The sequence below is a fragment of the Babylonia areolata genome, chromosome 26 (genome assembly GCF_041734735.1).
Source record: "Babylonia areolata isolate BAREFJ2019XMU chromosome 26, ASM4173473v1, whole genome shotgun sequence".
NCBI lineage: Eukaryota > Metazoa > Mollusca > Gastropoda > Neogastropoda > Buccinidae > Babylonia > Babylonia areolata.
In genome coordinates, this window is record NC_134901.1 from 22,882,487 (window position 1) to 22,897,238 (window position 14,752).

Genomic DNA, 14,752 nt, shown 5'->3' on the forward strand with positions numbered 1-14,752 from the left:
GAGTCTGTCTGTCTGTGTGTGTCCGTGTTTGTGTGTGTGCGTGCGTGTTTGTGTGTGTGTGTCTGTGTCTGCGTCTGTGAGTATGTGTCTGTCTACATGTGTGTGTGAGTCTGTGTGTCTGTGTGTATCCGTGTCTGTGTGTGTGCGTGTGTGTCTGTGTGTATGTGTCTGTGTGTCTGTGTAAGTGTCTGTGTCTATGGGCGTGTGTCTGTGTACATGTGTGTGTGTGTGTGTGTCTGTCTGTCAACTGTGTGTCTGTCCAAACCCACGCATTCTGCATTGCATTTTAAAGAAGCCGATTGTTACTGCATGACTCTTTGTACTCCATCAGGTTATCTGCATTGCGTTTGTGGTAATTAACCTGATTGTTACATCATGACTGTTTACTCTGTTGTTCGTACTGCAATTGGCAAAAAAAAAAAAAAAATTTTAAGCCCATTGTTATTTCCTTCCTGCTAGCTGCTCTATGAGGGTTATTTTGCTGCTCCGTGAGTTTAACAAATATATTACTGAATTAAAAAAAAAAAAATTAAAATAAAAAAAAGTCATTGACTTTCGGTTTTGATTTTTTTTCTGTGTGGTCTACAAATGAGTTTCTGTGTGTGTGTGTGTGTGTGTGTGTGTGTGTGTGTACACCCGCGTGCTTCATTCCTAACCCCCAAACCCCAGGCACCACTCAACGGATATAATTATCATGAACACACACACACACACACACACACACACACACACACACACACACACAGATATATATATATATATATATATCACATGCACACAAAAAACACGCGCGCGCGCAAAGAGAGAGAGAGTGAGAGAGATAAACAGTGAGAGAAGAGGATGACAGACACAGACAGATAGCTGGACTGTATTTGTATTACTGTTTTTGTCACAACAGATTTCTCTGTATGAAATTCGGGCTGCTCTCCACAGGGAGAGCGTGTCGCTACGCTGACAGCGCCACCCTTTGGGGGGCATTTTTTTTTCCTGCGTGTAGTTTTATTTGTTTTCCTATCCAAGTGGAATTTTCTACAGAATTTTGCCAGGGACAATCCTTTTGTTGCCGTGGGATCTTTTACGTGCGCTAATTGCATGCTGCGCACGGGACCTTGGTTTATCGTCTTATCCGAATGACTAGCGTCCAGACCACCCCTCAAGGTGTAGTGGAGGGGTGTGGGGGGTGAATACGGGCGACTTCCGGTGTGATTCGAACCAGCGCGCTCACATTATCTCGTTTCCTTAGCGGACGCGTTACATCTAGGCCAACACTCCAGAGACATTATTAGGGAGAATCAATTCCATGAGAGATACTAACAAGCCGCATTTCATGACCTTACCCATCTATCGCTTTCGTCCTTTTTTAGTCCGAAAATACTGCAGGATTTGAACTCTCATCATAAAGCATTACTCGCCAATTCGCAATCCCTTGCCGCCCACCTCCCTCTCATCTCGGCCTATTACCACCACCTCCTTCTCCAAACCCCCACCTCTCTCCCTCCACTCTCCCCATCCGTCCCACTTCCCCATCCCAAGCATGGACCCGAGAAGAGAGTGAGAGAGACAGAGACAGACAGACATATAGACAGAGTATGATTTCGTAGTACCTTCTACATGGCCTTCTGGTCATATTTCAGTGCCAATTATGCCCTATGAAGTGCGGTCATTACAAAGAAACGAGTAGAAATATTTCACGTCATTGAAATATTTATTCGTCAGAGCTATTCGGTGCTGATAGGACATGGTGGGTGGAAGTGGCGGTTGGGTGTGGGTGGGGGAGAACGGGGGGAAATTAAGGGCGTGGGTGGGCGAGGATAGTCGGACGGAGGGGGATGGTGAGGAGAGGGAGGAGGGGGCATGTACGTGTGTGTGTGTGTGTGCGTGTGTGTGTGTGTGTGTGTGTGTGTGTGTGTGTGTGTGTGTGTGTGTGTGTGTGTGTGTGTGTGTGTGTGCACGTACGCGCGCGCTTGTGTGGTAGGTATAGTTTTGTTTGTTCTTTGTTGTTGTTTTTTTATTTACCATCTTTCCGCTCAACATGATAACTTTATTATCTTAGACGCGAATCCCGTATGATCACAGTATGAGATGCTTTCAAGTCGATCGTCTGCCTTTTGAAGTACTGCTCGTTCAATTTATCTGTCTTGTCTTCTTCTGAACACTGAACACTGAACACTGGATGGTTTTCATGACTTAGGCCATTAGCCCCTAACATAACAAATGCAAACCAGTCACATTTCTGTTAAAATTCGACAACAAAATATAACTGTTTGATATGGATGGTGAATACCAATATTAACTATACACTCACCTCATATCCAACTGTCTCTTTCCTTTGTTTCCCATTCCCTTCCGTCAACATAATATATACATCTTCACATTCATAATTATTCCTTCTCACATAATTATTATAATTATGCGCATGCATACGTGTACGGAATTTTGTTAAACTGGTCGCCAAGAACATCAGCAGACGGCACATAAAGAATGATAACTATTTGTTGTGAATGAAGTTACTGACATTTTGTGAATTCTTGTCTTCTTCACTGTTAGGTAGGTATTCTGTATACAAAGTAACTGTGGCTGAATGCTGGCTACTCGACAAACACGGGCACGCCCTGACACTTGACTTAGTGCCGGTGTGTAACTGTAGAGCTGAGTTTAACTCACTCAGTACGGCCAGTCCTCTCTTCTCCTCTACACAGACCCCTCGGATGTCCTGAGTGGATGTCTGAAAGACCCAACCTTTAGCTTCCGTCGTCAGAACTGTGGTATTCTTTGTCAACATTCACCTCTTCAGTATAAGAGCGTTCTGCTTGTAATATTTTGATGATCGTAATTGGGATGAAACGCTGTTAACGTCGTCTCTTTAGCCGTTCGTATGGAGACAGTTAACGACCTATCGGCAATAAGCCCTTAAGGTCACGTTGTTCTGGACAGATGTCCGGCAGTAGTCGTTCGGTGGTTAAAGATGCCGGTGTGTCTCAGGCTGAAACTTTAGAACTGTTCGCCGATAGGCCCTGCAGTGTCCCTTTCACGACTTTCACGAGTCAGTTTCTTCAAGGAGGTGTCAGTGCGTTCAGTTCGGACATATCTATGTACTCTTAACCACATAATTCTACTGCACACAGGCAGATGTCTGACCTGCAGCAAAACCCAACGCGCTTAGTCAGGCTCTGAGTGCATGTACATTATGCGTACCAATCAGAGCGTATTTCTGCTACAAAAATGTTGTCAGAGTCGGAACAACGCTCTCCGGTTCCACGAGGGTTCTTTTTCAGTGCACCAAGTGCGTGTTGCACACGAGGCTTCGGTTTACCCGTTGTCTCATCCGAATGAATATACACCTAGACGCTTACTGAGTTTGATTTTTTTTTTAGTCAAACTTATTGGCCCGGGCCCTCGGAAACTCAGTGAGGGAAAACGTGGGATTCGAACCCGGCCAGACCTTCACGGATTCTGCATTGGCAGATGAGCGTCTTAACCATTCTGTCATCTTCCTCATCGTTACTTAAAACTAGATTATCAAAGAGTTCATATCCCTTCAGCGCAAGCTCGCACTGCTTGACTGGGCTCATTGAGTTAGCCCATTTGACTTCACGGCTGTATTATGCTTATGACATTTGGTGAATGGATTCCCACCACAGACTGCAATTCGATCACTTCTTTTACTCATTAGTTGGTCAGTTTTAGTGTTAAAGCGTGCAGACTCAGTGATCAATATGCGCTACTGACACCACATCTGATCAGCCTCAGTGTGAAAAGAAAGGGAGCCGATAGTGCCTGAACTTCGCATAACTGAACTGACTTGAACTTACCCAAATCAACGCGAGTTGATAGCTGAAATGACAATAAAAAGAACTGACAATCGTGTCCGTGTTGACGAGCAGATCAAATCCAGATTTAAGAGAAATTAACCGATTAAAAGCGCTGGAGCATTGTTGATCTTCTATACAGCGTATCCTGCTTGATGGAGGAACATTTGTCACTCTTTACAAGGCAAAAGAAGAATATTGTGCTCTTCCAAGAATTGAGATGGGTGTTCTCTCGATAGTCCGACATGTCAATAGTCTGACGTGTCATCATTCCATTCAAAGCACCAGGGAGCAGGGTCTTGAAAGATCCGCTGGATCGGTGCAAGAAAGGTCGGGCCATGGATAATTATATGGTCGGGTAAGGAACATGATGCCAACTTACATAGTCCGCAAGACCGAGGGGGGTTACCCACACACACACACACACACACACACACACACCACCATCACCACCACCACCACCCCGCATGATTGATGTAGACTAATCTTAAAATATTCTTCGGGGTCTGCTGGACTCATTTTTACATGTTCCCAGGAGAGAAAAAAATCGGGACGCATTTAAACTTACTGCCCTCGGCACACGTGTACCCTCTCGCGCCCCGGTCAATGAAAAAGTAATTAAGACAAGCTCAACTTCAAGCCCTCATAATCATAATATTATTATTCATGTAGAGGAAACCACCACATATTATCTGTTTTGTTTTTTTAATAGCGTTTTTTCTATACAAATAAATATTCAGAATTCTAATATTTTCATTCATTCCTTCACAATTAAGCTTAAGGCTTATTTGAATTGGCCCACTATCAAATCTTTGACGGATTAACGTAAAATTCTCCGGTTGTTTTATCTGTTATCACTCCAGTATCACTATTTCCGAAATCAGTTTTATGCAGAGACCTGCAGGGGTCTCCTAGGAATTATCTCAGTACTTATATCAGAATTATTTCAGTTGGATGAACATTATTTTGACCCTTTGGGGAGTCACACTGGTCGAGTTGCTTCCCCTACCCCCCAAAGTGCTTCTTCTTCTTTTTTTCTTCTTTTTTTTCTTCTTCCCCCCAGGAATCGCCTTTGAGTCGCAAAATAGTGTGGTTTTTGCGGCTAACATTTACATATATCATGTTCCCCTGCTTCAGAATTTCATAGATACTGATTTGAAGAATTTCCGCCGAAAACTTAGAGTGCATATATAGTAATACGCAAATAACTCGGAAGCGATATTTGTCAGGAAAATGAAGTTTACCCACCGAGCAGCTATTACTTCCCCCCTAACACTCACAGGAATAAAGCATACTGGTTTCAAACGTATTTAGGGTGTTCTGTGGTGATTTTACAATCATTGTTTTAGACTGACACACGAAACCACTGACACGGTTTACCATCTCGAAGGTAATTGTGAGGCCACCAGTCGTCAGGCCCGGCCAACCCGATGTTTATAAATGTAACAAGATTTTGTCTAATTCTCCTATCCTCAAACAGCAGATATTTCAAAGAATTTTGTGAGATTTTATGGGGACAATGACTTAATTTTATAGTGTGCTCTTATTTGCTGTTGACGATTATTATCATTATTTATGTATTCATCCATTTATGTGTTGTTATTTTTTCTTTTATTTCATTCTATTTTATTTTAATTTCTTTAACTATCTATTTATCTATCTACATCTATTTGTTTTTATTCTATTAATTTTCATCTTTATCTTCATCTTCTTCTCAGTCCGGCAGTTTTTTTCTTTCTTTTTTTCCAAGGTCTGACTAAGCGCGTTGGGTTACGCTGCAGGTCAGGCATCTGCTTAGCAGATGTGGTGTTGCGTATATGTATTTGTCCGAACGCAGTGAGGCCTCCTTGAGCTACGGATACTGATACTGATACTGGCAATTAACCAGTGAACAGTTTTGAGACTCGTGATTTCATATTTACATTTGTTTTGTGCATCTGTTAAAGTGAACCTGGTGATGGTAAAAGAAGATAGAAGAAATGACGTCAACAAAGAGCAAATATGAAAAAATCTCCCATCAAAGGTTGAAGAAGTCCCAGGCTCTATTTGAAGAATCGACTGGAGAAAGCGTCCACGGTAACCCCCTCGCCCTAACGGACTAGCAATAATTATTGTGTCAGAGTAACTCCCCTTTAAAAGTAATATGGCGACGCGCAGAAACGCGTGGTTGGTAGTTCGTTGATGTGACAAGCTGCACCACAAAGGCCACATTTTTGCTTTCTGTCATTGTTCATGAGACTAAGTTTTCTGTTTCTAATTCCTGAAAGAAACAGACATTTTATAACGTTTGTCAAGATGGGCCGCAGAAAAAGACAAAATAAGGTAAGTCGGTAATAATTTGAGAAAATGAAAGTATTGAAATTTGAACAGTTGAAAGCATTGAACTTCCAGCTTTTGGTTAACTTGCAGTTTACACGCTGGGATTAGGGCAGTACCGTCTTTATATACTTTTTTTGTCAAACGTTAAAACGAATTTGTCTTGTAGTAAACATGGGAAATGTTCTACGAATGCCAGGACAGCAGTCAAATTGGCAGACACAGATTGACAGAATGATTTTTACAAAATCTGCACAAAATGATGCCTTTTATTCTTACTGTATGCCTTTCTTTAACCCACTCTGCCCCTCAGCTTTCTCCCCGTCCTTTCCTATTTCCACACTCCCCTCTCTCTAATGGAATATGAGACGAAGCTGCCATGTGATGAAAACCACATATATTTCAGGAACAGAACAAAACAAAACAAAAAAGACTGGCATTGTTTGTAACATTCGTCCAGTGCAGGTTCATAAACAAAAACCTAGGCATGAGGGTCACATGTAGGTCTGTGTGATTGTGGGAGCAATAACTGATAAAGACAGGAAATAATCTAATACAAATGCACAAAGGCCAAATTGTGTATATTACACATGTAAATTGAACACATACACTTGCTCACGTTTTGTCAACAAAACAGTGAAAAGAGGCTAAACTATTTTAGTAGCACATTACATTAACCACAAGTTCTGCTTATGTAAAGTGGCAGTAGAGCCAGTCTGCTATAATTTGTAGCTGTCACTGGTCGCCAGTTCCACACAGAGCCTGTTACTGTTAGTACCTCAGTAGGTATCATGTATAGATCTATAGACTCTTAGTATGTGTTTTACTTAGATCATACGCTCAGGAAATTTATTTTTTTAAAGATGACATGCACTGTACATCTGTAGTCTACATGCAGTAGTGCCACATGCAGCAAAGAAAAGGTTCATAGGCATTTGTGGAACTGGAGTAACCTATTAAGTGATTTACTTACAAACTGGTGCATAGCTACCCTGGATTTTGGACTAGGAACAGCTTTAAGAAGAAAGTTGTGAAACTGGTTTTTGAGCTTGTCGTTATACCAGCTGATGATGAAGGTCTCTGAATGATTCATGGACTTCTTCCTCACCACACAGAAAAGATTAGACCTAAATAATTTGCATTTTGATGGACACATTTAAATTTTAATCTGTTGCCAACTCGCATATTTTATCTGTTGCAGAGGAACTTCAACAAGAATCCTGAGCAATACAAAAATGAGAGAAACTATAAGCAGACACCCAAGGAAAATGAACTGTTCAAAAAATATTACGCGGTAAGTGCAGTGGGGTGTATGATTTAATTATTCAGACCTGACATTATTTGTCAGCCAGTTTTGAGCTTTGACAGTGAATCAGAATGTATAAAAATTTGTATAGTAAAATTTGAAAGTTTGTTTTATTTATTTATTCATTTCATATATTTATTTTTGTTTTGGCTGTTCCACGGTTCATGCTGCCATACACAACCACAATGAGAACCATCTGCTCATTTTCCCAGTACCAGCAGGCCACAGGAACTGTCAGTGTGGGGTTGCCATAAGGCTACACTTTGAAAGAGACCCTGCACCACTGTAGGGTCACTTTGGTGGTGTTCACTTATTTCTGTTAGAATCCAACACATGCAGGACACCATCTGCTAACCACCCAAGTAGTCCCCTGCTGGTGACAATAATCGCTTGGTCACAGCGCCAGACTGAGTGAGCATCCCCAGCAGAGTGGAATTGGAAACCACGCACTGTGCCAACAAACATCTCAACAGACACTGGGAACTTGCAGAAACTGAAGACTTTGAGTTTGTCAACTCACCACAGTCACAGAAATGGAGGGCACATTGAAACTGAAGTCACCATGAAAGTAGAGTATGAAACTATTGGAAGGCCACAGAATCTGGCACAGTTTTTCTTTCTGTCTGTAATTGGTGAGAATGAGGATTCCCATTATCTTCTTGAAATTAAATATGTGATGCTTCGCGAGGGGGCAACACACAGGTGTTTGTGCTCTGTGCTTCATCCTTGTTTTTGCTGTCCTCGCCCTGTCCTTGTGCATTAATATTGTTTCAAAGTGGTGTGCAAGGTGTTAAAGATGAAGAGTGTGACAATCATTAGGCTGTTTGTGGTGGTGTTGGCTGTATTCCGGACTAGTGTTTGTGGTGTTTTTATGTCACCGGGTGGTTCAAATGGCGGACAGCGAGGAGGTACAGGCACCTTACATTATGACCATGATTTCCTTCTCAGTTTACAGTCAGTGCGCGACCCATCCGCTTTTACTGAGCAACTGTTTCCTTGTGACCTTATTTGTGATGATGAAGAGAATGAAAGAGAAGGAGAGAGAAAGAAAGCACAAAAGAGAGGAGGCGTGAAGAGAAGACTGAGAAAAAATAGTACTAAGCCCCCACTGCCATCTATGATTTTATCCAATGTCAGATCTCTTAACCCAAATGGCAGAAACTGTAATTTAGGTGAAGTACAAGCAAATTGTCGATTTTTAAATGATTTTAGGAACTCGTGTGTGCTTTGCTTTACCAAAACCTGGTTTAGTGAGAAAGTGTTGTATGAATGTGTTGCGATCGATGGTTTTAACACCCCATACAGAATGGACGGAGACTGCAACTTGCAAGAAAGTGGGGAAGAAAATGAGTGGTGGCGTGTGCCTGTATGTCAATGAAAAGTGGTGTGATAGTGCGAATGTGTGTGTAAAAAAGCAGTTGTGCACTCCAGAACTTGAACTCATAACAGTGTCGCTGAGGCCTCAATATCTGCCACGTGAGTTCGGCTTCATTTTTCTCACTATTGTGTACGCCCCAGTCTTTGACTAGGCATCTGCTGCACGTGCAGGACAGATAATCGCAGGTGTTGTTCGCGACCTTCAACTCGTTTCTGCCAACGCCCCGTGTGTTATTGTTGGAGATTTTAATCACTGTGATTTAAAAAAAGTCTTACTTTCTTTTAAACACTATGTTACCTGCCGGACCCAACTGGACAAGACAATCGATCTATGTTATGGGAACATTCCTAATGCCTACAAATCTGTTCCCCTAGCACCAGTAGGTGCATCTGATCATGATGTTGTTCATTTGATCCCAGCCTACAGACCAAAGATACAGACAGAGCTAGAGCCGATTGTGAAAAAGAGTGTGAAAGTTTGGACGTCAGAGAGTGTGGATGAACTGAGAGGGTGTTTTGATTGTACTGACTGGAGTGTGTTGACTGACCCATGTGAGAATGTTCATGAAGCAGCTGATGTTGTTACATCTTATATCAGTTTCTATAAAGACATGATAATTCCAACAAATATAATTAAACTTTTCCCCAACAACAAACCATGGATCTCAAAGTCTCTCAAAACCATTTTAAACGAGAAAAAGGTAGCATTTCAGTCAGGGAACAAGAAGGATAGGAAACTGATACAAAAGAAGCTTAGAGGGGAATTACGGAGGGGACAGAGGGAATTCAAATCAAAAGTAGAGGAACAGTTTCAGACAGGAAAAATGGCAGATGCATGGGATGGGTGAAAAATTATCACTGGAGAAACAAAAAGGAAAACAGTAGCTTGTGAAATGAAAAGGGATGAACAGCTTGATTTTTCAAACAAACTTAATAATTTCTACTGTCGCTTTGAAAGGAATGATCTGGGAAGGGAACTAAATAGTGTTATCTCACAGTTGCAGGAAAAGATCAAAGATAGGAATACAGGTGAGGACTTTTAGATCGATGCAAAAGTTGTTGAATCTTTATTTTTAAAACTGAATGTCACGAAGGCAATTGGCCCCAACAATATCTGCGGAAGATTACTGAAAACATGTGCTTCCCAGTTGTGTGACGTGTTCTGTAAAATTTTCAACTGGTCTCTGAAGGACTGCTCTGTCCCCAGCATCTGGAAAAAATCTATCTGTCCTATCCTCAAGAAAAAGAACCCAGCCGCACTAAATGATTACCGTCCTGTTGCCCTGATTTCAGTAGTGATGAAATGCTTTGAAAAAATTGTTCTCTGCCATCTTCTTTCTTTCACTAAACAGCAGCTTGACTCTCTTCAGTTTGCTTAAGCTCACAGAAGTACTGATGATGCTATCCTAACTCTCCTTCATAATGCTTTCCTTCATTTAAATAACATGGGATCTTTTGTTCATATCCTTTTTGACTTCTCTTCTGCTTTTAACACAATACAACCTCATCTCCTTGCCCACAAACTGCTAGGTTTGGATGTTGATCCAAAGCTTACACTTTGGATAGTAAAAAAAAGTAAGTTTTCTTCTCAATAGAACTTAGTCCGTCTGCTTTCATTCTGCCCACTCTTTTCTAAACTCTACTTCTGCTGGTGCACCCCAAGGTACAGTGCTGTCCCCTGTTCTATTTACACTGTACATAAATGACTGCAGAGGCACGGAGGAAACTCCTATCATAAAATATTCTGATGATTCAGCTATTGAAGATCTGTCCAACTCTGATGCTATTTATTTCAGTGAAATTAAAAAGTTCTGTTCTTGGTGTGAGGAAAACTACCTGGATCTCAACGTATTGAAAACAAAAGAAATGTTAATAGATTTTCTGAAAGACCCCTTGCCTGTAGCTAGCCTTGTTATTGATGGTCAAACAGTGAAAAGGGTCAATGAATATAGATATTTAGGGACCATCTTAGACAATAAGCTGACTTTTGACAGAAATGTTGATTCCATTCATAAGAAATGCCAATCTAGAATTTTTTGTTTACAGAAGCTTAGAAATGTTGGTATAAATTTAGATATTCTTCAAAGTTATTATCAATGTTGTATCGAGTCTGTGCTCACAGTTTCATTTATGTGCTGGTATGGAAGTTTGGGAGTGAGGAGGAAGCGTGTTCTGCACAATGTCATGAGTGTATGCAGTAAAATTGTGGAAGTGAAACAAGCTAGTATGCAAGAGCTGTATGAAAGTCAAGTGGTTAAAAAAAGCAGGCAGATAGCAACTGACGACACCCATAGTTTAGCAAAGTATTGTGAGCTATTGCCATCAGGACGTCGCTACAGAACTTTTAAGTTGAAATCCAGAGCTCTGAAGACTTTTATTCCACGTTCAATCCACCTTTTAAATTCTTGAGAACTGTGTGTGTGCGCGCATGCGTGCGTGCGTGCACTCTCATGTGAGACGTGTGAAAGCCTGTGCATAATTGGTTGTACCATGTTCTAGTTTGTGTGTGCGTGTGTGTGTGTGTGTGTTTACTGAGCTTAAAAACTAGACAATTGGTTATTATGAATGTGCAATATGTAGGATGAATAATGTGTAATATGCAGGATGAATGTACAATGGAATATGTCTAATGCTGTATGTTCTAAATATATTTCTGTTAATAATTACGATGTAATAATTCATTGCAATGTTTTAAAAGCGAATATGTGAAATGCTTTTATTTGAGAACATATGTTTATTACTCCTGTTTAATCAAGTAATCCACGTGTGTGTGTGTGTGGGGGGGGGTGCGGGTGGGTGCTGATTATCTGGTTGTGGTTTTCTGCAATTTATCTTTATTCTTATCTGTCTATTATAATCAATGTGCAGTGTAGTAGGCTATGCTTATAATTATATTCAAAATAATGTTTCTTAATTCTTTCTGTTTTTACATAAAGAATACTAGTTATTACCTGTAGTGTGTGGATGTATGTATGAAACGGTGTATGTGATATTTTTTTTACATTTGTGTCTTCGTAATATTCGTAAAACTATTGTTGACTTTTACAGTTATGATCCCCATGTTGTTTACTTGTCTATGTTGTGATAATGCACCTGACCAAATTTCTCCTGTTGGAGATGATAAAGTTATTCTTATTCTTATTATTCTTTAGTAAGATCTTTTATTAGTATTAAATACTTTTTTTTTTCTTTTTTTTTTTTTTTTTTTTTTTTTTTTTTTTTTTTTTTTTTTTTGGTTATTTTGTTTATTCAATACTGTTACAGGGATTGGGGTTGATGCCAGCAGAAGAAGTGGAGCTCTTCTACAATCAGATGAAGGAACCACTACCTGTCACATTCAGAATCACTGGCTATAAAAGGTAAGTCTGCTTCATTTGTATTGTCTGTGCTTCCCCAGATGCACAACATTCACACACTTAAATGTTATTTGATGATAATTTTGCCAATATTGTAATATTAATTATAATAGTTTTAATGATAATAGAAGAACAAATAAGTAAAGATACGAAAGATTTTTTTAAAAGGTATTTCTGTTTGTGTTTGTGCAGAGACAAATCAGTGCGCTCTCACATAAGTCATTCACATACACACACAACTCTGAGTGGGAGGGATGAAGGAGAAAAAAATTTAAATACTTGGAAATAGAAAATATAGAGAAACTGAACTGACCAGAAAGCAGGTCAGGGAGGGCTCTTTTGGAAAGAGAGGAGTTTTAACTGAGGCCAGACCTGAAAGAGCTGAGAGCAGTTTCACTCCCTAAAAGCAGTAATAGCAAAAGATAGAATTGTTTCACCATCATGCATGCACTACACCCTTTGTTTTTAAAACCACAAAATGGGTTCACTCTTTGAAATTCTGTTGAGTGCTCCTGTTTCTGCTCCATTTAAATCGCTGATCTGTTGTCTTGTGAGCCAGATTCCAAAGCGTGTGTGTTAAAAAAGATAACCTTTCTTCATCACTGCAGATTAGAAGCAAGTTTTGACCAATTACATCCACTGGCATGGCTTCTTTCATCCTAATGGAAAGACGCTTTTTTCTGTGACTTAAATGCTAGAAAAGAATCCTTGCTTTAGAACTTGCTAAGGAAATATAATGAGTTTCAGGTAGCAATTGTGAAGCTAAAATGCATGTCAGTATCACATGTAATCTGATTGGCTCGCCTACATGTAAAGTTCTAAGTTTTGTGTACACGATGAGATAATTATAAGTCGCCAGCGCTGCGGCAAAGCGGTTTGCACCTCAGAAAGATGACTGGGAAGACAGAGATGGGGTGTATCTGTTTTTTTTCAGCCTGCTGTAAACTTTAACATTTCCATTTTATCGGGAAATGCTTTAACTGTCAAAACCAAATTGTGCCTTAAAAATTGAAAAAAAGAAAGAGTTGTTTTCATAAATTCCAAATACATTGACAATGCACAACTTGGAATGGCACAAGGAGACAATATTAGTTTCAGTAACCTTTTTTTTTTTTTTTTTTTTTTTTTTTTTTTTTTTTGCATAGTCTCTTTTTTTTTTCCCTGGCCTTTCTACTTTAATTTGCACTGGTTTCAATCCATCAGCATTGAAGTGCTACATTTCACTACATCTCATGTTCCAGCCAGGCCAAAGAGCTGCTGAAAATCATCCGTACCAATTTCCTCGACAATCTGATCGGTAAGGCGACATCTTCTGCTACTTCTGCCACCACCAACACTTTGGAAAGCAGTGGCAGCAACACAAACGGAGCGGCCGTTGGCACTGGGGGAGATTCGAGTGCTTCTGATGCTGCTGCACTTGTTGCCGGAGCCACGGAGAGTGCAAGAGAAGGGGATGGTGGTGAAGCCACACCAACTGTGACGGACGGTGGTGGGGACTGTGAAGGGGTCGCTAAAGGACTCACCATGGAAGCCATCAAACCCCCCAAGTGCCTGTCCTGGTAACAGTTGATTTATTATCTTATGATACTTTATATTACTTTTTTTTTTTCTTTCTTTTTTTTTTTACACAACAGATTTCTCTGTGTGAAACTCCTACTGCTGTCCTTTTGGAGATTATGTCACCACACAGTGTAGCACCATCCTTTCTTTTCTCTTTTATTTTTCTGACTGCAAGTGTATGTTTTTTGTGACAACAGATTTTTTTCTCTGTGTGAAATTTGGCGCTGCATTCCTTATGAACAGCATGTCGCCACGGTGTAGAGCCACCCTTTTTTTTTTTTTTTTTTTTTCCTTTTTTTTTTTACTGTTTTCAATAGTGCAACTGTATTTGTTTTATTATGTAAGTGGATTTTTCTACAGAATTCTGCCAGTAACATGGGGGGTTTTATGTTCACTAAGTGCTTATTGCACACAGGACCTTGGTTTATGATCTCATCTGAAAGACCAGGATCCAGACCACCACTCAAGATCCAGTGGAGGGTAGAGTTTAAAAAAAAAAAAAAAAGATCCTTGTCCATATATCAATATGTGACTGGGATTCATGTAAATTAACATTGTATCATTCAGTGATGAAATCAGTTAAGCAGGCAGTCTTTCTATCTGCAAATCGGATATTATTTTCAGATTGCAGAGAAGAACAAAGATTAAAATTTTTAAATACCCAAAAAACATAAAATTGAAACAAAAATGGTTGGTAAATGAAAACAAGATCTCTCTGTACATGTTTTTATATCATTATTTTTATTTTATTTTACTTTTCTTACTGATCTTGGAAGTAGGTGTCTATGGATTAGCTGCTGATTCCAAATTTTATAGACTGCTATGTTCTCTAAAGCATAAACTACAACTAGAAAGGGAAGGAAGAAAGATAGGAAAATGGCATATCACCCTCGATTGAGAGTTTTAACTCTTTCCATACGAACGGCGAAAGAGACAATGTTGACAGCGTTTCTCCCCATTTACCACCATCAAAATATAACAAGCGGAAGGCTCTTACACTGAAGAGGTGAATGTTGACAAAGAATGCC

The 14,752-nt window shown here is 40.0% G+C and overlaps 1 protein-coding gene across 1 annotated transcript in view; it reads left to right on the forward strand.

Moving 5' to 3' along the window:
- The first annotated feature begins 5,945 nt into the window (after positions 1-5,945).
- LOC143300526 (RNA cytosine-C(5)-methyltransferase NSUN2-like) overlaps positions 5,946-14,752 on the forward strand; it is a 35,205-nt gene continuing 26,398 nt past the window's right edge. The window contains exons 1-4 of the mRNA XM_076614265.1: positions 5,946-6,131; positions 7,327-7,419; positions 12,073-12,167; positions 13,406-13,723. Of these exons, the coding sequence (XP_076470380.1) occupies positions 6,042-6,131; positions 7,327-7,419; positions 12,073-12,167; positions 13,406-13,723 (596 nt within the window). The 5' untranslated portion in view covers positions 5,946-6,041. The remainder of the gene's footprint in view (positions 6,132-7,326; positions 7,420-12,072; positions 12,168-13,405; positions 13,724-14,752) is intronic.